At 46.0% G+C, this 26,413-nt stretch overlaps 1 protein-coding gene across 6 annotated transcripts in view; it reads left to right on the top strand.

The window, feature by feature from the left end:
* The window catches only part of PDE1C (phosphodiesterase 1C), a 488,275-nt gene that overhangs the window by 167,277 nt on the left and 294,585 nt on the right, over nt 1-26,413 (top strand). Inside the window, exons 1-2 of one of the 6 annotated variants that reach the window (XM_038557259.1) lie at nt 22,227-22,353; nt 23,985-24,087. The exons of 4 other annotated variants lie outside the window; for them this stretch is intronic. In XM_038557259.1, coding sequence (XP_038413187.1) covers nt 23,987-24,087 — 101 coding nt within the window. In that variant the 5' untranslated portion in view covers nt 22,227-22,353; nt 23,985-23,986. Of the gene's footprint in view, nt 1-22,226; nt 22,354-23,983; nt 24,088-26,413 lie in introns of those variants that run through there. One more of the 6 variants, XM_038557261.1, reaches the window with a different exon arrangement.

Here is a 26,413-nt window from a genome sequence, read left to right as displayed (position 1 = left end):
TTAAGTATATTCACCTTGTTGTGCAACTATCACTACTATCCATCTCCATATATATTTTCGTGATCTGATTTTTCATTATCTTAAACTGAAACTCAGCCCTTCTCCCAGCCCCTGGCCTTACACTTCTCTATGAATCCCCAATATATTTTTTAAAGATTTTATTTATTTATTCATAAGAGACACAGAGAGAAAGGCAGAAACATAGGCAGAAGGAGAAGCAGGCTCCCTGTGAGGGCCTGATGTGGCACTCAATCCCAGGACCCCAGGATCACAACCTGATCCAAAAGCAGACACTTAACCACTGAGCCATCCAAGTACTCCAAATCTCCAATAGTTTTAATGAAGAATTTTAAATATGTAATGAAAGTGATAAAATTGTACAGAGAACACTATATATGCACTACCTTGACTCTGTAGCTAACAATTGCTGTATTTGCATTTCCGTAGATCTGTCCATCTGTCTGTTTCTCTGTCATCCATCAATCTGTGTTATTTTCCCTCCATGTTTTATTATGCAGTTCAAAGTAAGTTGTAGACATCAGTATCTTTCCCCCTAAATACTGCAGCTTGCATGTCTTACCGAGAGTTCAATATTTGTGTATGGCCATAAGTAGATGTTTTAAATTTCAACACCAGGGACCAACTTCTTCAGATAGTTCAGTGATTTATAAAAAGAATTCTAGGCCCATGTAATAGGGGAGATAAAATGGGAGTGATCCTAGCAGAAATTACTCAAAGGTTTATAGCAGGCCCAAGATATATATAGATCTAGACTTACCCTAGAAAATCCTGACGGGTACTTAAACAGAGTAAAACAGCCAACCAAAAACTTAGTTCAACTAAATCTCTCCAACTTAATGAAGTAAAAGGAATTAAAGCTTTGGAATCAGAGAAATCTGGATCTTCATCCCAGATGTTTTATGTGTCCATCTTACAACCCATCTTGGTTCTACGTTGATTCATAATGGATTAGGTGTGGCTTATAGGGGCATAAGAAAAAATAGACATTAAAATCTATAAGCAGGGATTATGTTAAGATCATTTGAATTTGAGTTTCCTGGCAGCAAATACAATCATTTATATAATTCTCATTGTTCATGAGAAGAAAGGCTCTTCAAGGCCAAGTCACTTAACTTGTGTGAATCCCAGTTCTCTCATCTATGAAATGGAGAATGTAAATGCATATCCATCTCAGGATTGTGGTGAGAATTTCGTGGGTCATTGTCTTTAGAGGGCTTGGCACACTGCTGGCACATCTGTGCTCAACAGCTGTTAGTCCCTCTCCCCTTTCCTGCCATGTCACCTTGCCACTTGTGCTCCTACCAGAAGTGGAGTGTGAAGAGACCAGCAGAAGAGAGGTTTTAGTTAGAGCCTCATAATTGAGGTTCTAGTGCCCATGGCAACTGTTTTCCCATTTACCCACATATTTCCCAGTCTTGTGTATTGTTTAATTGCTCATCTTTTCAATGTGGGCAGAAGTTTGCTGGGGTGCTTCATTGTTGTTGTTGTTTTTAAGATGCACCAACAGGGTAGAGTTTTATGACTAAACAAGCAAAAACAAGCAAAACATCGCTGTCAGTGTGGGATGCTTTATTTGATGGCTAAGAGCATTTTCACTTTCATTTACAGTTCTCCAAATGTTGGTATTGGAGTTGGAGGCATGATCTGCTGATCTTTGGGGGTTAGTCAGTGGGCAGCAAAGACTGTTGAATAGTTCACTGTAGCCAGATTATTAAATGATTCCTCCAGTTATTTAGGCATGTTGGCACTGGAGTTGGCTTGTCATTTGGCATTTCAGTTTGCTTCTTGGCACACTGGTCTTCTGACAGCCCCAAATCCCAGATTTACTCAACCTAGTTAATTCAGTAGCTTTATTTAGATGTTGTGATGGTTAATTTTATGTTTCAACCTGATTGGACTATGAGGTGGCCAGATGTCTGGCCGGTTATTATTCTGAGTTTGCCTGTGAAGATGTTTCTGGATGAGATTAGCATTTGAATCAGTAGATTGAGTAAAGTGGATTGCCTTCTATAATGTGGTGGCCTTCAATCCAGTAAATTTAAGAGCTGAGCATAAAGCCTGAGTAAGATGGAACTTCTCATGCCTCCTGTCCCAGGGGGCTAGGACATTGCCTTTTCTGGACTTTGAACTCAGACTGAAATATCTGTTTTTGGTTCTCAAGACTGCTGCCCTTCAGAATGGAACTTACACCATTGATTTACTTGAGTCTCCAATTTGCCACCTACATATCTAGGGACTTCTCAGCTTCTGTAATCTTGTGATCTAATACCTTACAATAAATATACACACTCATATCATATCTTTACATATATCCATATATAGTTGATCCTTGAACCATGCAAGGTTTAGGGCACTGATCCATGGCACCACCAAAAATCCACATATACGGGGCAGCCCGGGTGGCTCAGCAGTTTAGCACCACCTTCAGCCCAGGGCCTGATCCCAGGATCAAGTCCCGGATCGAGTCCCATGGACAGCTCCCTGCATGGAGCCTGCTTCTCCCTCTGCCTGTGTCTCTGCCTCTCTCTCTCTCTCACTCTCTTCTTGTGTCTCTCATTAATAAATAAATAAATCTTTTAAAAAAAAAAAAAAAAAGAAAATCCACATATAATTTTAGACTCCTCCAAAACTTAGCTACTAATAGCCTACTATTGACTAGAAGACTTATCAATAATATAAACAGTCAACATACATTTTGTATATGTATTACATACCATATTCTTAAAGTAAAGCAAACTAGAGAAAATGTTAAGAAAATCATAAGAGAATAATACATTGGTAGTACTGTACTGTATCAAAAACAATCTGGGGCCGCTCTGGTGGCTCAGTGGTTTAGCACCGCCTTCAGCCCAGGACCTGATCCTGGAGACCCGGGGTCGAGTCCCACGTTGGGCTCCCTGAATGGAGTCTGCTTCTCCCTCTGCCTGTATCTCTGCCTCTCTCTCTCTGTGTCTCTCATGAATAAATAAATAAAATCTTAAAACAAACAAACAAACAAAAACAATCTGTGCATCAGTGGACCTGCATAGTTCAAATCTGTGCTGTTCAGGGTCAACTGTATATACATATATATGATCATTTATATATCCTATTAGTTCTGTTTCTCTGAGAAGTCTTTATTAATACAGATTTGTCCTGTACAAGGCCATAAAGCAGAGCTTGGAATAGAATCATCACTTTTATAAAGACAGAACATGGGCTATTTGCGTAAGACATAGTGGGATGTTATCCATATCATAGAAAAATAATAATTTTAAGTCATGAATTAATTACTTTTTGTTATGTGATGGTATTCATTGTCTTATGTAATTCTCACCACAGCCCTGTAAGGCAGTTTAGAGCCAGTGAACAGGAGCAGAGCCAAGATATACATGCAGGTGTATTTAATTCCCAAGTCTATGTTCTTTCTACCATAAGAGAATCCTAAGATGTCAGGAGGAATAAATAGTTTATTCTCTTGGCAGGATTTGATGCGCTATTTGGCTTTATAGCTTAGGAATAAAAAATTTTGAAGATATTTAACATTTTCTATTTAACATTCTGTTGTCTGACTTCACCTTGTATGAGGGCTTGAAAAAAAAATCTTCCAAAACATTAATGCTTTCTTTTCTTGGTATTGATTGAAGTGCCTCACCTGCTCAGTGATTGAATGAATTCATGAGGCTAGAACTGGATTCTCAAAGTTATATTGGGAAAGCATCAGTCCCTACAGGTGAGTGGGCATGTCCATGGTCCATTAAGTCTGGGGAATACTGCATACTATACCTCATTTTGGAGGTTCATGATACGCATTAGCATGATAAAGTTCTCAGATGTCCTCCAGTAAACCCTCTTCCTGTTTTGTAACCTAGCATTTCTAGATTTATTTGACCAAAGGCCATTTACGATGCCAGTTTAGAACTCCATGCAACATAGTATTATGGGAAATATTGGCCTAAGCATGGGATAGATGTTTGCACTGGGTACCTGTTGAGACTGGAGAGGGGCCAGGTGTGAAGGACTGTGTGCTATTCTATAAGCATTTTACTTACAGTCTTGTTTGTTAAAGTCTCATTTGGGGTGAAGACCTGGAGGACATATACATTTGCATATGCACCCTGTTCTAAAGTTTAAGAAGCAGAAACAGCAGCTTCCCTAGAAGCAGCAATCTGATTGCAAACTTAATTGAACATCCATGCTAGAAGCAGCACATTGGGTGCATGAGAAGGATGACACAGAGCCACACATTGAAGCCCGCCGGTGGGCTGTAGAACTATGATAACAAATGCTTGTGTCTTGTTTGGTATTCCCTGACCCAGTGTGATTCTGGCCAAGCCACATAACCTCTGTAGCTGCTCATGGTGGCACAGCAGTGAAGGCCAGACCAGTCCTGCTGGGAGTGACACAGCTCCATTGCCATTGTCTGAGAGGAAGAGACTGTCAGTGAAGGAAGGACTTGATGTGGGCCCATAGATGGTGCCGGAACTGCCTGTCCTGGGAACATGGTTTTTGACTGTTGTCTGGCTTCAGCCTCATCAGAAATGCCACCGCTGTCTACTTGCTTTCCCAAGGAGATTTCCTGTCTTCTAGCAATTTAAGCACGCAGAAGTCTTTCCGAGCGGCAGGACTATTTTTTAAAAAGATTTTGTTTATTTATGAGAGACACAGAAAGAGTGGCAGAGACATAGGCAGAGGAGAGGCAGGCTCCCTATGGGGTGCCCGAGTGAGGCTTGATCTCAGGACCCCAGGATCATGACCTGAGCCAAAAGCAGACACTTAACTACTGAGCCACCTGAGTGTCCCAGGACTATTTTTCTAAATAAAATAAAAGGGTGATTTCAGCAGGTAAACATTTCTCATATGTTCTGGAGGACAAACCAGCCCAGCCCTTGCCTTCAAATAGTTTACTTAGTTTAGAGGAGGCAGAGTGCCTTTTAAAGAAAAAAGAACAATAAGTTAGTAGAAATCTATGTAGATCTTAGCTGGAGATAATGGATGAATGAAAGGAGGAGTGTCCCAAATAGTGGGGGTGGAAGGTAAAACTTGAGGCCAGATTGGGAAGGAACCAGTCATTTTATGGAAATTCCAAGTATTGTGGCTGGAGTTTAGATGAGATTGCAGGGCTGCTGAAAAGTGGAATCATGGCCAGATAGCCTCTGTGCCATCCTACATACATATCTGGGACTTTATCCTATGATTGATAGGGAGCCAGTGGAAGAATGAAAACAGGGGAGCCCCATCATCATACCTATACTGTAGACAGAACCCTTGGACTCCTCTCTGGGGAGATGCAAACAGATGAATAAATAATAAATAGGGCTCAGGACTCAGATTTAGTTGTTCGGTTGGCAGTCTTACCCACTCGGAGGTGGTCTCCTTATTTGTGTAATAAAAACTGCTTCCCCTCTTTCACAGCAGTTTTGTAAGTTGTACTGAACTAAAACATGTGAACTTGTTTAGCACAAGAGAAAGAAATTCCTTGGCTTGAAGTAGTAGAAATGCACACACCCTCCACTCTCGTCAAGCGAAGTGTCATGCACTCCCTCGTCTGCCTTTGTGGTTCGGTCATTCCGACAAAAGCACAGTTTCCCTCCTCCGTCATTCAAGAATAGGAAGAGTAGCACTAAAGCAGGATAAGGCACTCAGTTCTTGGTGTGGGGGTCTCAGGGGCTGTTCTTGGTGTGGGGGTCTCAGTCACGTGTGCTGGACGTGACTGTTCACATTTCTTCCCACCTCTGTGTTCAATGACATCATATGGGTAGCTTGAAACTGGCCACAGTGGGAGTATTTATACTGCAGAAATCAGCAAATGCTACAAAGAAGGGCTCACCCTGCACCAGATTCAACATTTATCAGCACATCATTATGATGGGGGAGACTTGCAAAAGCACGACGAGCAGAGATAAGCAGGGGGAAGAGATTCCTGCTGGTGGATTCCCTTTCCGTCTATTTCTGGGTCAGAGCGACACACTCAGCCTTCTTAGCCTTTTGGGCATTAGCCCTGAGATTAAGAGGTGAGCCAGAGAGCGTGCCTTCCTATGCCCCCAGCCCGTGGAGAGGGTGTACGGAAGGGCTCTTCTGTCCCTTGGGCCCACCCTGCCAGCAGTGTCCAAAACATGTAAACTCACATCTAGCGCCTGTCACCCCAGGCACAGCTGGGCTGGCTGTTCAAAGCTCGCAGGACCTGGTGCAACAGTTCAACTATTCTGGCTTATTTTTACCCCTCATTTCCTTTGATTGAGTCACTAGATGATAAAGAGGAGGATGAATCTTCTGTGTCAACTGTCAAGTTCTGCGTCTCAGGACCCCTTACCAACGAGACTCCTTGAAAAGAGGGTCCTTTGCCGATTGACAAGTTACATGAAGACAATGACACTTGGCTTGGCTCAAAGTTGGCATGAATGTCTGTAGAATGAGTGAGGGAGCAGTACTAGCAAATGGGGAACCCGGGCTCTGGAGAAATGCTACCACCTTTCTAAGCTGCTGAATTTTATCCTGGGGAGCCGAATTCACTGATGGCCCTTCAGCAAGACATTGGGTAGATTGGTCAGGGGTATAAATTATAATGACCTGAGCAAGAGATGCAGTTGACATTTTGCAGCAAACAGATGCAAAAGGCAACTGGATGTGGGAACGCTCACAACTGGCAAGCTTGCTTTGGGAGCCAGCTGGAGGAACCAATCCTAGTGCGGAGTTGAAAGTGTAGGAAATTGGGGATTAATGTTCTGCAGCAGATTCTCACCAAGGCCTCCCTCTTGTGATTGCAGAAGATTGGCTATTAACCGGGTGGGAAAGAAACCTGCTCTTCTTAAAGGCAGAACCCCCTCGGAGCCTGTATTTACCTTAAATAAAAGTGTGCATTTAAGATTTTCCCAATGAAAAAAATAAAATAAAATAAATAAAAAGTAAAAAAAGATTTTCCCAATGATGTTTTTATTCTATTGAATTTTCTAGGTTATTCATGAAATGACTGCATTTTTGTGGGCATATTTTTGTTTCAAGAGGCAGTGAGGGTGACTCTCTTGTCCCAGTTTTCCTGAGACTTTTCTGCATCTCAACCGAAAGTTTTGCATCCTGGGAACCTTCTCAGTTCCAAGCACATGGGGGATGGCCGGTCATCCTAGAGGCAGCGATGGTGGAAGCTGTTGTTTGTGGTCAGACATCTGTACCGATTTGCTGGGTCACTTTGGGCAAGTTACTTGACCTCTCTAATCTTTCCTTCTCAGAACAATGGTGAAAATAAAGCTGGCTACTGAGAATGTTGTGTGGAATTCAGGAAAATAATAGTGTCATGTACACAGTAGATGTGCAACACATTTTTTTTTTTTTTTACAAAAATACAGTTTTTCTATCATCCTGGCTTTTCCACTTTAGCTGCTGCTTCTTCTACTACTTCTTCTTCTTCTTCTTCTTCTTCTTCTTCTTCTTCTTCTTCTTCTTTTTCTTTCTTTCTTTCTTTTTTTTTTTTTTTTTAAGTGAATCCTTGATGTAAGTAAGTGAGAGACTTACCCTTTGCAAACCCTTCAGCACTTTTGCTTTAACCTCCAGTAGACTGTCTCCTTGGCCACACAGTGTGATCCGGAAGCGAGCTCCACATTTACTTTTGATTGTGTCCAGAGCTGATGGCTCGACATTTGCCTGGCAGCCCAGGCTAGCCAGGAATGCCTGTGTTTTTCATGGGAGGAGAGGGGACAGCCCTGGTTTCTCACTCCTGGTGTCAGATTCGGGTCACCTGGAAGTCAGCATCCGCCTAGAGCTCCCTGTTTCAGAAAGCTGTTTGGAAGCTCTGTGTTTAGTGGCCAGCAGGAGCACATTCAAGTACTGGCCTGGCGTCCAGCGGAGCAGGAGAGAAGGTCATGCAGCCTTAGATATGAAGATAGGGAGTAAGACAAAGGAAACATTTTTCGAAGCTTGCTTTCTAAAACTCAAAAGTGAAAGAACATGCAATTTTTAAGAAACTCATTCCTCTTTTCTCATAAGGCCACACACAATATCTCATGAAAAAAGAAAGAAATGTACTCGGAAACTGTAAATATATTATTTTTTCTCAGGTTGGTTTTGAAGTCTTGAGAATAAGAGCAGGCTTTTTTGCCTACTTAGAAGGTAGGGATGAGCCTGAACAGATGTCAGTTTTGTTTCTTGGGTTCCGAACCTTGGAGTCATCCTTAATGCCTCTCTTTTCTCACTAGTCCAGAATATACTTCTCTCCATCTCCACTGCTACCACCGTGGCCAAGTCATCATCATGTTTTGCCTGAAAATCTGGATGTGGCCTCACACCCGGTCTCCCCACCCTACTCTCTGCCCTGCTACCCTCCATCCTCATGTCAACAACCAAAATGGTTTTTGCAAAACGGAGGTCACATCATGCCTCTGCCCCACTCCGAATCTTGCAGTGAGTTCCCATTTCACTCTGTGTAAAAGCCACAGTCCTTGTCATGACTGACACATGAGCTTTCTGCAGCTCCCTGCCTGCCCATCACCTCTCCAACCTCACTTTGTATGACTCTCCCCCGTCTCTCGTCTTTTCCTTGAGCCACTAGGCATACTTCTGATTATGGCCCGGCCCTCACTGTTCCCCTCTCTGGCATACTCCTCCACTTTGCATGTCCTCTCATCTCCTTCCAGGCTCTGCTCATATCTCAACTTCCAGAGATGACACTATGGACCACCTTGGTCCCTGTACTGAGACCTGCCCTGGCCCCTCCTCATATTCCCAGCCCACCTACTCTGCTTTTCCTCCTCCCCACAAGTCTGGCTATCAACACAGCATCTCATTTTTATGTCTTTGCTTTAGTCTCTTATACCAAATGTTCATCAAGGCACAGGGGAAAGAGAGCAAGCAGACCTGAGTTCAAATCCCATCCCTAGTAGCATTTATTCCCTGTTCGATTTGTAGAAGTTGCTTAACCTCTCAGAGGCTCAGTTTCCTTATATGCAAAATAGTAATAATTCATTCACTCAGCAAGTAATCAGGGGTCCCACCGCTGTGAAAGGCACTGGGGAGGGAGAGGTGAATAGGTAAAACAGTCCTTGTTGTTGAATGGTTGTAAAGAGGATTAAATGCACAAAAATGTATCCTATACTTGGTAGAATATTTGGCATGTGTTTGGTGTTCACTAAATACATTCCCTTTTTGAAAACTTGAGTTATACCTTTTATTAGTTATCTTCTCCTTTTAGTTCATACCATTTTCCTTTTGGGGTAAGAAGAGCAAACTAGATTAAAATGCATGCACACACACACACACACACACACACACCTCATTAAACCACAGGATTTTTGGGAAAGGAGCCCGGATGAGTTCCAGGAGAGTCCAAGAGTCTCCTTATATATGCAAATCAGAGTGTACACATTTTATTTAAATAGGTAGAAGGAAACTCTGTGGCTTTCATCAGATTCTCAGAGTGTCCTTGATCCATAAAAGTTTAAAACCACTCTAAAACCTCATGATTGGTTCACTATTCTGGGCTTCTCTAAACAAAGATTTGTAATGGAAACTCCGAAATGATGATTAATTCCAGGGTGGAAGGTGGCTTTTGTGTGGTATTGGTGCTGAGCCCCCAGCTTCCTGGGTGGTGAGAGGAAAGCCTGTGTATGTCAAGGTCATTGCCTTTTGAGTCCCTGGTGCCGCTGGAATTTAAAGGCTTGCTCCGACGCAGATGAAACCAGTCCTGACATGGCTGGGATGACAGTGTGAGAAGTGTAAGCACAGGTGTTATGAATGCTTCATTAATCTGGGTTGAGTAGAGATCACAGAGGGCAGAGCCCCTCGGGGTCTCTGCATAATTCCCTGTTCTGATTTGGGAAGCCTGAGAAAAGGACCGTCCCACAAGGAGATAAATGCAGAAGTGCTGCTGTTAGGATTATTACTATTACTATCATTATTATTTGTGTTATCAACGATGAGCCTGCTGGCTCACTTAGCTCTGCCTTGTCAGCTCTGTGCGTTTCATCTCAGCCTCCCATCACTGTCTCTTCATTTGCATGTACCATTCCAGAAACACACTTGCTTTTCATTTCTTGCAACAGAGAAATTAGATGAGAGGAATGAGAGAAGTTTAAAAGACAAGAAAATGATGCCAAGAAAGTATTTGTCCTGCTGTAACGAAGCAAGCCAGTAACATTTTTACTGTGATCTCTGGAGGAAAGTGCTGCAGAGGCAAAAGCAAGACCACGGAGTGGGTGAGAGAGGTTTTCCTGGGTGTGTGATATGCAGGGTTTCCTTCTGGAGTCCCTCACAGTGTGTTCCCTTTTAGTCACTGGAAACCCTTGGGAAGAGAGCATGCCTTCTTGGGAAACCCGTATGGTACACGGCATGGCGGTGTCGTGTCTTTCTGAAGGTGAGGCTCTATTTGTAGACTTTTAGAGGAATGACTGACCCAGTTCCCATAATGCCAATTATAGGCTCTTTTTCCCTCCAGGTTTACTGAGGGAAATATAATTGACAAATAAAAATTGTATGTATTTAAAGTGCACAATGTGATGTTTTGATACATGTATACATTGTGAAATGATTATGACAATCAAGCTAATTAACGTACTCATCACTTCACTCACTTTTTTGGGGGCTGGTGAGAACACTTAGGATTTACCCTCTTAGGGCAGCCCTGGTGGCTCAGCGGTTTAGCGAAGCCTTCAGCCCAGGGCATGATCCTGGAGACCCGGGATCGAGTCCCACGTTGGGCTCCCTGCATGGAGCCTACTTCTCCCTCTGCCTGTGTCTCTGCCTCTCTCTCTCTCTCTCTCTGTCTGTGTGTGTGTTTCTCATGAATACATAAATAAAATCTTTAAAAAAAATTTACCCTCTTAGCGTAATTCATAAAAGCAGAGAGTCAAGCAGTGGCTGCCAGGATGGTGAGGAGGGCAGGGGAAGGGGGAGATGCTGGGTAGAGGGTACAAAGTTTCAAAGTTTTAGGTAGGGAGGATGGACACATACTGCAGATCTAATGTGGTGTAGCAGGGTGGTTAGGGTTAATACTACCCTCTGGTGTACTTGCAATTTGCTAGGACACTAACTGTTAACTTTCTCACTGCAGGGTCCTTCTCATTTCAGCATATTGCCACTGTCTGCAAGTGTGGTCTTGGGTCAGTGGTCACTTCTCTACTCTCCTTATTCTGGTCTATAAAGCTACTTAAAGATGGCTTGAGGGCAGCCTGGGTGGCTCGGTGGTTTAGTGCCGCCTTCAGTCCAGGGCCTGATCCTGGGGACCTAGGATCGAGTCCCACTTGGGCTCCCTGCAAGGAGCCTGCTTCTCCCTCTGCCTGTGTCTCGGCCTCTCTCTCTCTCTCTCTGTCTCTCTCTCTATTTCTCACGAATAAATAAATAAAATGTTAAAAAAAAAAAGATGGCTTGAAATGGTGTGCAACTGCAAAATCATCAAACCGTTGTCAGAAGGCTGTGGGTCAGAGGGCCATTTGTCAATCAGACACAGTTAAGCCTTCCAACTTACACAAAAATATCTGCTTTTGAGAGACACCACAGTGGGTGGGCCAGTGACAAATTTCAGTTTAAATCCTGTTCTGCCACTTACTAGATGACCTCGGGCAAGTTAAGTTTCCCCGTGAAGGTGTCATGGGTTGCCATGCTTACAAAGAGGGTGGTACATACTACGTACAACGAACAGTAGCTATTATGATTATTACTCTCCTCCTCCTCCTATTACTAACTCATACTGGTAGCAAATAATTACTTTGGGGGGACAGGAGAGATTGGAGGTGTCCTCTGGATACTATGCAGGGTTAAGAGCCTGCCCTTTCAGTAACAGTGAAGGCTCTGTACGCACATGGCCTTTTCGAGCTCTATTTTGACAACTGCACAATTATCCAGATAGCTGAAAACCATGTCAGCCACTGTCCCCACGCATTGTTGATGTTGGCCCTTTCCTTCCAGCTGCATGGGCTGGTCCTTGTCAGCACGGAACAGGAAGGGCATTCTCTCTCTCTCTCTCTTTCTCTCTCTCATGTCCCTTGGAGGCAGGCCAGAGTGGAATCCTGCTCCAAAATGTTACTTCCCTTCAAAGGTGAAAAGCATGAGTCACAGCTGGTCGTCCCCGTGGGTTCTTTTCACGCTGTCCCTGCCCCTCCTCTGCACCACGTCCCCCTGCACCACTTCACGGGTGATTAGGGACAGGCCAGTGTGCTCCGCTGGGAGCGAGAACACAGCTGGCGGGGCAAAGGGGTTTTCCTCCACGGAGCACCCCCCAGCCACCCTCCCCCCAGCCACTCTCCCATCTAGCCACCCACCCATCCAGCCACCCTATCCTCCAGCCACCCACCCCTCCAGCCACCCACCCCTCCAGCCACCCTCCCCTCCAGCCACCCACCCTCCAGCCACCCACCCCTCCAGCCACCCTCCCCTCCAGCCACCCTCCCCCCTCAGCCACCCTCCCCCCCAGCCACCCTCTCCTCCAGCCACCACCCTCCGGCCACCCTTCCTCCAGCCACCACCCTCCAGCCACCCTCCCCTCCAGCCACCCTCCCATCCAGCCACCCTCCCCTCCAGTCACCCACCCCTCCAGCCACCACCCTCCAGCCACCCTCTCCTCCAGCCACCACCCTCCAGCCACCCTCCCCTCCAGCCACCCTCCCCCCCCAGCCACCCTCCCCTCCAGCAACCATCCTCCAGCCACCCTCCCCTGCAGCCACTCTCCCCCCCCAGCCCTGGCGACCTCCCGAGCCTCTGGGGCGCTATCAATCACAGCGCTATCAATTGCAGCGCTGAAAGCGCCTTCTGACGGCTTAGTGATTGCGCACCCTTGGCAGCAGCCAGACAAACGGAGCCTCCTGGACCCGCGGGGTTCCGGCCACCTTGGCCACCCGCGGCCACCGAGGAAGAAAAGCGGATCCCGAATGTTTGCAGACCCCGGGCTCAGCCAACAGGCGCGAAATAATGCGGCGCCGGCCGCGGCCAAGATGCCCAGAGTCTCGCGTTCGCACGTACCGTTGGACAGCAAACTCTCATAAACACTCAGATTGAAGCACCTGCTTAATTGGTTTAAAAAAGAGAGAAAGAAAAGTCCAATCGTTATATTTTCAGAAGTGTTTTTTTTTTGTTTGTTTGTTTGTTTTGTTGCTGTTGTTGTTGTTTTTTTTTGGCCTTTAAATTTCCGTAGCTTTTCTTAGGAGTGGTTTTCTTTCCTTCCTTCTCTTCCCCTCCCCTTCCCCCCAACCTCCTTTCCTTTAAGTTTTAGATGATTTATGATGATGCATTTATTAGTCGTGGTTTCCCCAGGGCTAGAGTGTAACCGTGGGCGGTAGGTTATCACTGCAATTTTAATCAAATTTATAATCAAACTGAATGATGTAAGTCCCCCTGCCAATATTCTGATGTACGCACATTTTCACCTCGATGAGACTGTTGTTCCTAAGAGCCAAAGTAATCAAGTAAAGCGCCCAAGATGACCGGTAGTAAATGACCACCCCTCTGTCAATAAACCCTTCACCAAGTTTGATTTTGCAATGGGAGGTGGAGGGATTTTCAGAGGGTCGTGCATGCGTTAAAATTTCCTCTCTGACCAGCGGGTTCTAGAACGTGGTTAGAGACTGATAAATCCTGCAGTCAGTGAATAGGAAATGTGGTCCCAAGTCGCAGGCAATGGTAGTATCTTTAGGAATTGCTTGGAATTGATCCAGCCGAATGGTTTCTGATAGAGTCATCTATAGAATAGCAGTATATGGGCAATGGATGCTGTGATCATTATAACTGGAACCTCCATAGCAAATGAGACTGATTTCTGCACAGGATGGAGAGGGTACTCCTGCTATGTTGTCTGGATGGGTGAGGTGGGGACTGATTTTCACAATTCCCTTTTGTGACCAAGTGGGCACAGGAAGTATGAAGTGGAATCTTTGTTACCTAGAGACTGGTGTGGGAGGCTGTGTTTGGTTAACCCACAGTGAAAGCAGAATGGCTGCTAACAGGATCTTAACTGATGTGACTTGGAGCTATGTCCAAGGGCTCAGCACTCTTTCTTTTCAGTGTTTTGGCTTAAATTCTTAAGAGCTTCTGAAATCCCATTGAGGAGAATGATTTTCATTTCTTTACTTAGATTTAGCCCAGGCGGTGGAGAAGCTACAGAAGTATTCCTGTGGGAGTCTACGCAGTTCCATGGTGGTACTGGTGGCACCCAGGGCTTGTAGAGCCTCTGGCTAAGATTTGCTGTGCATGCTAATTACTTTCAAATTGTGCCCATAAATTTCCATTCCTCTTGGTAAATCAGGTCCCACTCCCTGCTTATAGGAGTCTATTTATATCTCACAAGTAGAAATATAAGCGTTTACCAACTTCTGATGAGTCTATCCATCTGTATGTATGAGGGTTATGGGCCAGATCAGGGTGCCTTCAGGGTCTTTTTTATTAGCACAAATCTGTCAAAAGCGTATGGGTGGAAGGCATTCATGGAGACATTATTCTTTTATTCTCCTGAGTCTTAAAAATCCTTTCACTTCTGAGAATCAGAGGGAATAGAACGGGCCATTTAGGTGTCCTGGAGGACATTTTGAAAATGCTGTCAGGAGTATTTTCCCTAATTCTCCTTATGTTTTTAATCACACAAGAAGTAACATTTCCCTTATCTGGAGGTACAGCTGCTAGATAACCGAAAGTTAACCTTTTATGCACCAAAATATAACCTGACCAGCGCCTATGGCCTTTCCCCAAATTAGCTTCTGGTCTAGTTGAAGATGTACTTGTTTCCATGTCTCAACTTTGCTCTTTGAATATAGTTCATATGGCAGGAATTGTTTTGGACCAAAAATGAAATAAATTTCATAGTCCTTCTCTGAGAAGCCCAGTTGGCCATGGGCTAGTTGGTCTGTTATGCCCTCAAGGATGGTGGTGGACAGGACACTTGGGATCTCTGCCCTCTGGGACACTAGTGTAGTGAATCCTGTAGTAACACTACCAACAAGGAAATTAATTCTTCATCACTGATTGAATTAGTTCAGTATTGTCACTGTGGGTTTTAGATGCTGGGACTCATAGGTCTAGAGTCTCCTCATTCGAGTTACTTTTTTTTTAGGAGAGATTTTATTTATTTATTTTAGAAAGAGAGAGAGAGAGAGAGAGCAGGGGAGGGGCAGAGGGCGAGAGAGAGAATCCTCAAGCAGTAGTTGGCTGATGCTAACCTATTTATAAATACGCCCCACCCCTATTGTTTTCTGTACTGGACTCTGTTAATTGTCTTGTTAGCACTTTTCATGATTTATGATGATATATTTATTACCTGTTTCCCTAATTAGACTGACATTCCATGGTGCAGGCACTGGATTTTTTATTGACCACTGTATACCTATCGTCACAGAGCGCCTAACACATAGTAAGCACTCAGTAAAGTTTGTTTTGTTGAATGCATGAATAAATTTTAAAAGTCCTTGCGTTTGTTTGGGGAATTGTGTCTATATCGCCCCACCCACCCACCCCTCGCCCTGCTACAGAGACAAGAATCTGCAAATCTTTTTCCTCTCATGGCAATTTAAAGACAATTTTTGAAAAAAAATTTTATCATTCTTTATAAATTGTACTTGTTAAATCGCAATTCTGCTTTGTATCTGTTATACACACACTCAACAGATTTTAATGATTTCCTACTGACAAGAGTGTAAAAGGACTAAGCTTTCTGAGTATCTGAGGCCCACCTCAATTTGCATATCCAGTCTTTGAGGGCTGGCCCTTTCTTGGGCCACCTACACCTGTCGTACCAGATTCCTTGCCACCACATGCATTTTCACTTTCCTGGAGTTTCTCTTCTTTAGTTTTTCCCTTTAGGAAGCCTTTGCCAATGGCCTATACTTTTAGTGGGCATTCCTCCTTTTCTTTTCTTTTTTTTTTTTCTTTTCTTTTCTTTCTTTTCTCCTTTCCTTTCCTTTTCTTTCCTTTCCTTTCCTTTCTTTCTTTTTTTTTTTTTTTTTCATTCCTCTTTCTTATCTGTGAATAAACCATTGAACCAAATCCTCAGATGGGAGCTAGAACCATTCTTGAGATCCAGAAAGGAAGCTCAGGGATAATGGAGCTCTGGGACATGGCTTCTGGTCTCAGCTCTGCCACTGGGCCTTTTGCACTGGGCCTTATCTAACCTGGTTGGGCTGCTTGTTCCTCTCAATATAATTAGCAACTTGGCTAAAAGGATTGCTAAGGTTCCTGTCAGCACCGAGGTTTTCCACATTCAAATTTGCTTTACAGCAATAGGAAGACAACCCACTGATTTATGTGCATTTGGGTCAGAATTTGGCTGACTGTGGCATCAGCAGTTTTACATGAACAAAATTTTCAATTTCATTAGTATAGCCAAGTTAATTCTGCTGGGTTGGCAGAGTGTTCTGAGAGGCAGAGTGGGTACCGGGGCCAGGAGTTAGGAATCCTGGTACTGTCATGCTACTTAGCCAGTAGCTGGAGGGTAGACCAGTGGAAGGTACCCAGCAGACCTCTTGGACTTCATTTATGTGACTTCTAAGCTGGAGATAAAAATAATGTATTTTGTTCACTTCAGGATTGTTTTGAAGAACTAACTTTTATAGTAACGGCAGTGCTTTGGTAGGCAATTACTAAGCTGTTATTGAAACAAAATTATTGGGGTATCTATCAAGATAAAAAGTCTCCTTACATTTACCTTGGGTGCCTTGCCCACCTCAAAGTCCTGTACCATTTCCTGTTTCCTTCCTTTCATGTTGTACTGGATGGATGAGCTGGGGGAGGAGCTACTATGTTACAAGAGCTTTCATTGTTTAAGGCACTGGCCGTACATTTTTTTTTTTAAACTCTACAAAAATCCTCAATGTGAGTTCTATTAGGATTTTTATGGTTGTCAGTGACAGAAATCTGACTCAAGTTTGCCTAAGTGAAAGAAAAAAAAAACATGAGAGGACGGGATATTTATTTGGTTCATATAACTTAAAAAAATCCATGGGTAGCCTCTGGCTTCAGGCACTGTAAGATAAAGGGGCTCCAAAGATCCTTTAACATTTCTTTCTTTGTGTCTTCAGCTATTCTCTCTGTTTTTCTGTGTATCGGTGTCATTTTTCTGGTATATTCTCTCTACATGGTAAAAAAACCCCAAGCTTCATAATGTTATCTCAAAGGAAAAACAAATAGACTCTCTCTCTTTCCCAGTGGCCATATCAAATCTCTCATAAGGAACCAGTATTAGATCTCCTGTTAGTTACCCTTTGACTGATCACTTTGTTCAGAGATACAGGGTGGATGGCTCTGATTGACCAACTTAAGTTATGTTTATTATATAGTCAAATCTAGCCAGTGGTCAGACTCTAGATTTTCCTATAGCTTTCTTGGGGGCCCATGAAAAGCTTGGTTATCTCAGGCGAGGCTGTGGCTGAGAACTGAAAAGCGATCCAGAGGTTGCTAATCCTAACTCAACCCATGGCCAGAGAAGAGAAGTATCTTATCCTAGGTCACATGTGATTCAGTGCTCCACTTAGTCATCCACTTTGCAAATGCCATCTCCATTAGAAGCATTACATGAGTTTGTCACAGCAACTGAAGGATCCTGCCAGAGAGATGGGCAAAAACTGAGTCACGTGCAGGTTACATGAGACCACCCCGAGCTGGGACTCCATCCCGTTTCTTCTCCTATCTACTCTCCCTACCTGACTTGGCCAAACTCTGGATAGTTGAGATGGTGGCTACTCAGAGCCCCATTTCAGATGGGCCAGAGAATGGAGGTCCCCTGGGCTTAGCAGTTCATCACTTCTTCTTGCATTTTCTTTTTTCTGGTAGAGGTGATTCCTGACACAGAGTCTGCCCCAAATTATAAGACCAAAATGAGAAGACATCAGAGAGAAAAGACCCTGTGACTGTCACCAGAGAGGCCCCTTGCCAAAAAGGGAAGCCAGTGGGAGAGAAGAGCCTCTGTTGACAGTATATTGTAGGGCTGGCTCACATCTGGTGTGAGCAGGAAGGAGGGGCTCTGGTGCCTGGTGGTGTGACTTCCCATATCCTAAATGCTTCTCCAGAATTTCCCCCTCAACAGACTCTCTGGACGATGCTGCTGCCAAATCATGAAAAATGTAACAAGGACACTGATTTGCTTCATGAAGATCAAAGCAAACAGTCCTAATTTGGAAGCTGGAAGATGGGTGTTCATGGGAGGCAATACTGTGCCTTTTCTGATTTTGTCTTTTTTCTTTGTGCAACTCTTCCTTCCTTGTAGGCTGAGGAGCCTGATATCGGATTCCCCTGATGGAGTCCTGGTTGTCAGTTGCCCCATGGTTGTTGCATATGCCCATGGCAGGTTCCCGGAGAGCTGACCTCAGTGTATGCTGTGTATTCAGGGCAGTGAGTACCCTCGACATGTGACCATGCCTTCCTCTACCTAGTGCAACCCCATTTCTCCATCATCTGGAGAGAGCCTGAGTTTCTTCCATGACCCCAAAATCTGGCTAACCCTTTCAGCATTTTCTCCTGATTTTCTGAGTCATGCACTTATAGCCAAGCCATGTAAAACTGTTTTTGAGCAGCTCCACACTCCATACCTTCTCATGCTTGTGTTTCTTTTCATGCAGTGTGCTCTTTCTGGAATCACCTGCCTTCACCCATCTTCCATGTAAGCAACTTCTACTCATCCATTTTTTAAAAAAGATTTTATTTATAAATATAGAGAGAGTGTGAGAGAGAGAGAGGATGAGTAGGGGGAGGGGCCGAAGGAGAAGTAGACTCTCCGCTGAGCAGGGAGCCCAATGTGGGGCTTAATCCCTGGACCTGAGCCAAAGGCAGATGCTTAACTGACTGAGCCACCCAGGGACCCCTCTACTCATCGATTTCAAGATCCAGTTTGAATGTCACCTCTGCTTTCCGAATTCCCCCACTGTATCAGTGACCTTTCTTCATCTGTGCTCCTGCAGCCCCACCCTCTTTGTTCTATTCCCTTTTATTTGTCTTTTTTTGTGTGTGTGTCTGCAGGGAGGTGGTATAACAAAGGGAAAAGAACAGGAGCTTTGCACTCTGGTCTGGGTTTAAAACCTGGCTCTGCCGCTTATTAACTATATGTCTTTGCAAAAGTGATCTGATCTTTGGGAGCCTCTTCTGTCTTTACTTGTAAATGGGCGTGATGAACTCTTCTCAAGTGTTTTGTTGAGGATGAAATGAAACAACCTGTGATGTGCTTAGGTGATGCTTGGCATATAAGAGGGTTCAGTAATTGGTAAGGGTAGTGATTGTGGTTATTATGATTATTATTGGGTTATGAAATCTTAGAGATGAAAGGGGCCTGAGGGGTCATTCTTATGTCTACACAGCCTGATAGTCATCTAGCTTCTTCTTCAACTCTGCCACAGACAGGGAGCTCACTCTCTCTGATCTTATGATACTTAATGCTGATGATGCAGAGGCTTGCTAGTACTTAGACTAAGTTACTCTATGTTTATTTGGGGAACTTTTAAATTGGCAGTAATATCCATGTATAAATATGTGTGTGTATATACGCATATGTGTATTATATATTTATTATGTATGCATGTCTATATATATTTAGTGATGTTTCACCATATAAGATTTCCTAAAAAGTCTTACTGAAAAAGCTGGGTAAAGAAGTCACAATGGAAATTAACCTCCCAAGCAAAGCTGTGAGTGGCTTTGCATTTTCTTAGATCTTTTGTCTCTCAGTGGGTCTGCGTCTGTTGCTTGTCTCTGAGTGGACTGCCTGTGGAAATTGTGGCTTGTAATGTTGCTGCAACTGTCAAGCATATCTTGTCCTGTGATAGATGAAAAGAATGAAATCTGAGTGACATAGTAACATGGTGGATCTAAAAGGAGTAATACTTTTTTTGGCAGAGAGAAGACAAATTTTTCCTAATGTGGCTTAGAAACAACTCTGGATTAGGAGCAAGAAATCCTAAGATGGTCTATGGTACTTTGGACTCAGTGTTCTCATCTGTGAAGTGGAAATATTCATCACACAGAGATGGGATATACAGAAGGTAGAGGTGGACTCTGTCCCTGGAGACTAAGTACTACCCCCCCGCCCCCGCTACTCCCCATTCAATCAGAGCAGTTCTTTCTTTAAGTTTTCAATATGAGGTGTGCGTTGGAGTCCCTTATAAAATGTTATTCTATATAAAAATATTCCGTCGCTTAAAACATTTGTAAACTTCTAAACCACATTATTTTTAAGGTCCCTCCAGCTCCAAAAACTATATGGCTCTAAAATAAAGAAAAAAGATATATCCTTACTAACTTTCTGATTCATGTTCGCTTTTAAAAAGTTCAAAAAAAAAAAAGAAACAAAAATACTTCTAAGAAACCGTTTTCAATAATATTTTTGTCTTCCTTCTCTGATAGGCTTAATTGCGGTGAAAGGCTATTCCTTTTCTTTTTCTTCAAAATTTGCTTTTCTCTGACTTAATCTAAATCCCACTCATACGAGGAAAAGGTGACAGGTATAGTGGAGGGCAGGAATACAAATATGCTTTATTATTGCATCCTTTCATCCCAGGCCGGCCCTCAGAGAAATCATACTATACCATAATTAAAATATGTTTCCAGCAATATGCATCTCCCTTTTCAGAATTCCTTTCTCCCCGTTCTCTCCAGATGACCTCATAGAATCATGAAGTTGGAACAGTTGTAAAAAAATCTTTATGCCTAAATTCTTTACTTTAACCATGTGGAAAATGGGACCCTATGAGGGGGACAGATTTGTGCTGGATAGGGTAATGAGCCATAACTCAAACGCTTGTCTTTTCCAGGGCAGTTCATTTTCTAGCAGGTCTGGATAACTACCTGTGCTTCAGCTCTCCTATTGTAAAATGGGGTTGACAATAATAGTATTTGCCTCCTAGAGTTGTTGCTGGTATTATGTGAGGGTAGAACCTTAGAGCAGTGCTTGGACTATAGAAGGTTTTGGATACCTGTTTGCTGTTCCTATCATTACTACACTTCCATATGCTGACAGCAGGCTGCCCAAGGTGCACAGAGTTGGAAACCTCATTTGGGGACCATGCTGCCTCCCATCGTGCATCCCCAAAACAAGCTGTTAAAATAATGTCTTTTTTTTTTTTTTTTAAACATCCAGTTTTAGCAGGTCACTGTTCCCTGTGGGGTGACATTGGGTAGGCAATTGGTTCTTTTTAGATAGATGAATTTCATGTTAACACATTGGCTGCTTAATCCTATCTTTGTCTGGTAGTAATGTGTTAACTGAGTGATAATGTACGTGCTTCCAGAAAATTAAGGACTGACTTTAATGAGGCGACTTCAGATTGTATGGCAGGTGAGCATGTATGTCCTTTTCAATCAGATGGGCCAGTCATCTCACCTTGGGAAGGTACCTTCTTCCACTGGAACGAAGAGGGTTAGTCTTGCCGTCCTCATCACTCTCACCTCTAATTTCTGGAAAATAAATGCCAACTACCAAATGGGTGATCATATAGAATTCAGACACTATCATTGTATTCTTTTATCAAGGTTGCATGAAGGTAACTTTGCTGGAGCAATCAAGAAAAACTAGCTCTTACCTTTACTTCTATCCTACTTTTGAGAAGCAGGTATGTGACTAATGGCTAGTCAAAGGATGCCGGGAGCGACTCAAGGAATCCACCAGTGAGGGGAATAGGGTACCTGGCAAGCTACAGCCAGGAGCCCTGAGTCCCAGGCTTTGAAATGGCCCAGGGAGGTTCTAGGGCTTCCTCTAGATGGGAGTCCGTCTGCCAATTCTGTGATGTCAGGGCTGCAATCCACTTGAACCAGGATCTTCCCCTTTTCTGTCTTCTGTCTCTTTCTTAATCCCACCTTCTTCCTCCTTTCCCAACTCCATACCTGGTCCCATTCTTCTAGAGCACTATGCTTCACTGACATCGCGAATGACCTGGGGTCGGGGGGTGGGGTGGGGGACACACAGGGAGTTGCCACTTTGTGGAGCTGAAACTTTTTTTTTTTTTTTGGCCGATCTCAACGTCTGCCCAGCCATCGCCCTGCAGGCACCTCTTGAGGAGTCTGTGGCACATTAATCGGTGCAAACTCCCAGCTCCTCGCCAAGGGTGGGTGGGGGCGGGGCGGGAGGGAGAAACGAAGCCTCGCAGTAGCAAGATCAGGACTTTCCAGGTGTCTCGTGTGGCTCCTTTAGTTCCTACCAATTGCCTGAATGTCGCCAAGTGGAGCGGGCTCTCGGGCGGGCGCGTGGGTGAGCCCTACCTGAGAGCTCCGGCGCCGGCTCCGCGGAGGCTCGGGCGCGCCTGGGGTCCTCGGGTCCCCGGACGGCGCGCGGGGCGGCCGGTGCGCGCAGCTCCCGGGGCCGCGCCCCTCCCTCCGCGCCCGCGGGTGTCGCACCAGACGCCAGCCCCGGCGCGCCGACGGTCGACTTTTCTCAGTTGTCAGTTTTCTCGCTTGTCAGCAGAGCTGCTGGTAAGTGAAGGAAAACAGAGACGGGGCGCGAAGGCGGCGAGGCGCGGGCAGAGAGCGCGGGTGGGACGCGAGGAGCGAGCGGCGGGCGCGCGGGGCAGGGGAGCGGGCGGAGCGGGGGCGCGGCCTCCGGGTCGGACCCCCGCCCCCCCCCCCCGGCCGGGCCCGGCTCCCCCGGGGCGCTCCCCCCACCCCGTCCCTCCCCTTCTCACTGTCCCCCTCTCCGCCCCACTCGGGCTCCCCCAGGGCGCTTGCTCCCCTCCGTCCCTCCCCTTCTCACGGTCATCCCCCCCTGCCCGGCCCGGCTCCCCCAGGGCGCTTGCCCCCCTCCCTTCTCACTGTCCGCCCCCCCTCCGCCCCACTAGGGCTCCCCCAGGGCGCTTGCCCCCCTCCCATCTCACTGTCCCCCCCCCCCGCCCCACTCGGTCTCCCCCAGGGCGCTTGCCCCCCTCCCTTCTCACTGTCCCCCCCCCCCCGCCCCACTCGGTCTCCCCCAGGGCGCTTGCCCCCCTCCCTTCTCACTGTCCGCCCCCCCTCCGCCCCACTAGGGCTTCCCCAGGGCGCTTCCCCCCTCCCCTTCTCACTGTCCCCCCCCCCCCGCCCCACTCGGGCTTCCCCAGGGCGCTTGCCCCCCTCCCATCTCACTGTCCCCCCCCCCGCCCCACTCGGGCTTCCCCAGGGCGCTTCCCCCCTCCCCTTCTCGCTGTCCCCCCCCCCCCCCCGCCCCACTCGGTCTCCCCCAGGGCGCTTGCCCCCCTCCCATCTCACTGTCCCCCCCCCGCCCCACTCGGGCTTCCCCAGGGCGCTTCCCCCCCTCCCCTTCTCGCTGTCCCCCCCCCCCCCCGCCCCCACTCGGTCTCCCCCAGGGCGCTTGCCCCCCTCCCATCTCACTGTCCCCCCCCCCGCCCCACTCGGGCTTCCCCAGGGCGCTTCCCCCCTCCCCTTCTCACTGTCCCCCCCCCCTTGCCCCACTCGGGCTTCCCCAGGGCGCTTCCCCCCCTCCCCTTCTCGCTGTCCCCCCCCCCCCCCCCCCCCCGCCCCACTCGGTCTCCCCCAGGGCGCTTGCCCCCCTCCCATCTCACTGTCCCCCCCCCCGCCCCACTCGGGCTCCCCCAGGGCGCTTCCCCCCTCCCCTTCTCACTGTCCCCCCCCCCCACTCGGTCTCCCCCAGGGCGCTTGCCCCCCTCCCATCTCACTGTCCCCCCCCCCCCACCCCACTCGGGCTCCCCCAGGGCGCTTCCCCCCTCCCTTCTCACCATCCCCCCCCACCCCGCCCCACTCGGTCTCCCTTTCTCCCCCAAATCCTTCAGCTGCCACACAGATCGCTTCCGTGGCTTTGTTTAAAAAAAAATAAATTCCGGAGAGGTCCGAGGTGCTTTCTCCTCGAGCGGAGCGCAGTCCCCCTCGCCGGCCACTGGCTCGGGGCCACGGCGGGTTCCCGCGGCGCCCCCCGGAGGCACCTGGGCCCGGTGGCCCGCGCCGCCCGCCCGCAGTAAGCGCGGGGTTGCGGGGCGCAGAAGGCGGAGCGCGAGGGGCCAGGCTCCAGGGCCCCCCCACCCCAAGCCCGGCCGGGAGGCGGGGAGGGGAGGGGCAGCCCGAACTCCCTCAGCCTCACTCCCAGCGATAACCTGCAGCTATGGAGTCGCCGACCAAGGAGATTGAAGAATTTGAGAGCAACTCTCTGAAATACCTGCAACCCGAGCAGATCGAGAAAATCTGGCTTCGGCTCCGAGGGCTGTAAGTAAATCTAGTATTTGCTTCTCTTTGCAATCGGTGTTTTACTCCCCAGCCACAGCAGTGACCGCTCACCTCGTTCCTGGTTCCTGCAGGGCCCTTTAAATACAGCCCCAGAAGTTCCACAACTGCTTCTCCCTTAATTACAGTCACTGCTCCTTTTGTCCCCCCCTAACTGAGACTTGTTTTCCCGAGTGTTTTAGAACGCCTTGCTGTTTCCAAAGCATACTTTCTTTGGGGGAAGAGGAAATGTCCTTAGATATCAGTTGTAGTAGTAGCTCAGTACCCATGGAGATGTTTCTGGTCCTTTTTTGCCCAGGGAGAAAAATCTAGGGGACTCAGGCCACAGACTATTGATCAAAGAAAGATATTCTCTGCAAAAATGCTTGCAAACGTCTCTGCAGGTGCTCTAAGAACTTACCAACAGTTCAAATTCAACATTCATTCTGGCTGCTGTGTTTTCCTCTCCCTTACCCCAGCCTAGTTCAACTTCTGATATTTTCTTAGGATTCTTTCTGTCCAGACATAATTACTAGAAGGAAGGGCTATTTTTGGAGAAAGTGGGGGTCAGAACCAATATTGGAATTTCCTAGCAATATTGGAATAGTGAATTAGCATATTTGCTTTCAGTATAGTGGCCAGAATTCTACTTGGACTGATGGACAGAGATCTCTGAATTTCATTCACTTCATTGGGTTCTGTCTGCTTTTGCGTGCTGAGGAGAGGTGAAAATACATGGTGTTTGGTGAAAAGATTTCATAAACAATAAACAGCTGGTCACCCCAGTCAGGAAGCTACAGTGATAGCTGTACATTTACAACTTGCTCCTCAGTTGCCCAGGCGTATCCCAAAGACACCTTTCATAACTACCAGATACTCATTTTATTAGACATTTGGCATCAAATATCTAGTGCAGTAAAAAAAAAAAAAAAAAAAAAAAAAAAAAAAAACCACCACCAACAACAGTTTTTCTCTAAGTATATTCTCCAGACATTCTGTTCCTTATGGACTGTGACAGGAATACTGGCTCCTTGGCAATTTGTTTTGTTGTAGTTGTGTTTGAAAGCATGAGAGCGCATGTGCACACATGCACACGCACACACCCCAATACAAAATAGAAAGGCCACTGATAGAAGTTAGCTTCATCTTAGAGGAGACCATATCCGGACCAGGATATTCAAAGTTCCTAAGGGGAAGCGATAGGTAGTATATGTTTCTTTAAGGGATCCCCATTTAAAGTGCAATTTATAAAAGCCCTTCATCAATAATCCAAGTGAGTTTCATTGCCATTGATCTAAATGGGAAACCATGCCAAATAATATGATTTTTGAGTTGTCTGGCTGCTGTAGACAGAGGCGGTAAACTTATTTGGAGATCTTGTCTTTTTGGTTGGCAGGCTCTCCTGCCAGTTGAGATGCATGCTGGGCAGCACCTCTTTCAGAGCCGTGTTTATAGTAAACTCCTGTCATATGTAATGAACATTACATCTGATCATATTGCACACAGAAAAGTTGTTGTGTCTGCAAAGTCTGGGTCTGAGGTATGCAATGTCAAAGTGCTGCCAGGCCGGTCCCCCTGCCGTCTCGGCTGGAGGGACTCATCTGCACACACTCATGAACCGCTTCTCTCTGACTGCTTTACAATCGCAGCTGACTCCATGGAGCTACTCAGGCAAAGAGGAGTGTTTGGGTAAATCAGCCAGGCTGAGAATGTGTGTGAAAAAGCATTTAGTGCTTATAACACACTGTCTTGTAGCTTTCTGCTTCCTATCTCTTAGGATTCTCTCCCCAAGGTGTTGGGGTGTGATATAACCACACTTGCGGTTCTCCAGTCTCTCGCATCTACTCAGCATCCGGTGCCTTTGAACGTAAAAGGTGTGGGTTGATTCTTCTCCAAGCTTGTGTTTTTGAATTCCTCTCTTTACCCTTCCTACTGAAATGCCCTGCCTGACAGCAATCCTAGGAGAGAGATCTGTTGCTCCACTTTCTATTTTGAAAAGGACATGTTACTATCGTTATTATGACATATTTTTTTTTTTTTTTTTTTTTTTACTACTGTTAATGGTTCTTACTGCCTTTTAAAAAACCCAAAACAGTAGTGCTGTGATAAGTTGCTAAAGACTCTGGAAACCAAAGGCATGCTTATTTATACCACTTGGAATAGCACTCTTGCAGTTCATAAAATAGAAACCCTTAGGAGGTGGAAGGGTATGTTTCTGTTTGTCCACACAACAGACTCAGTCTCTTCCAGTTAGTAAGAGAAAGGAAGCAGCTCTTTCAACAGTTTAGAAAGACTCAGTAGTCACAATTGGATTTTCATATCAATTTAT

This window comes from Canis lupus, chromosome 14, assembly GCF_011100685.1.
Source record: "Canis lupus familiaris isolate Mischka breed German Shepherd chromosome 14, alternate assembly UU_Cfam_GSD_1.0, whole genome shotgun sequence".
NCBI lineage: Eukaryota > Metazoa > Chordata > Mammalia > Carnivora > Canidae > Canis > Canis lupus.
The sequence above is the reverse complement of the archived record's forward strand: the minus strand, read 5'-3'. Positions and strand labels throughout refer to the sequence as shown.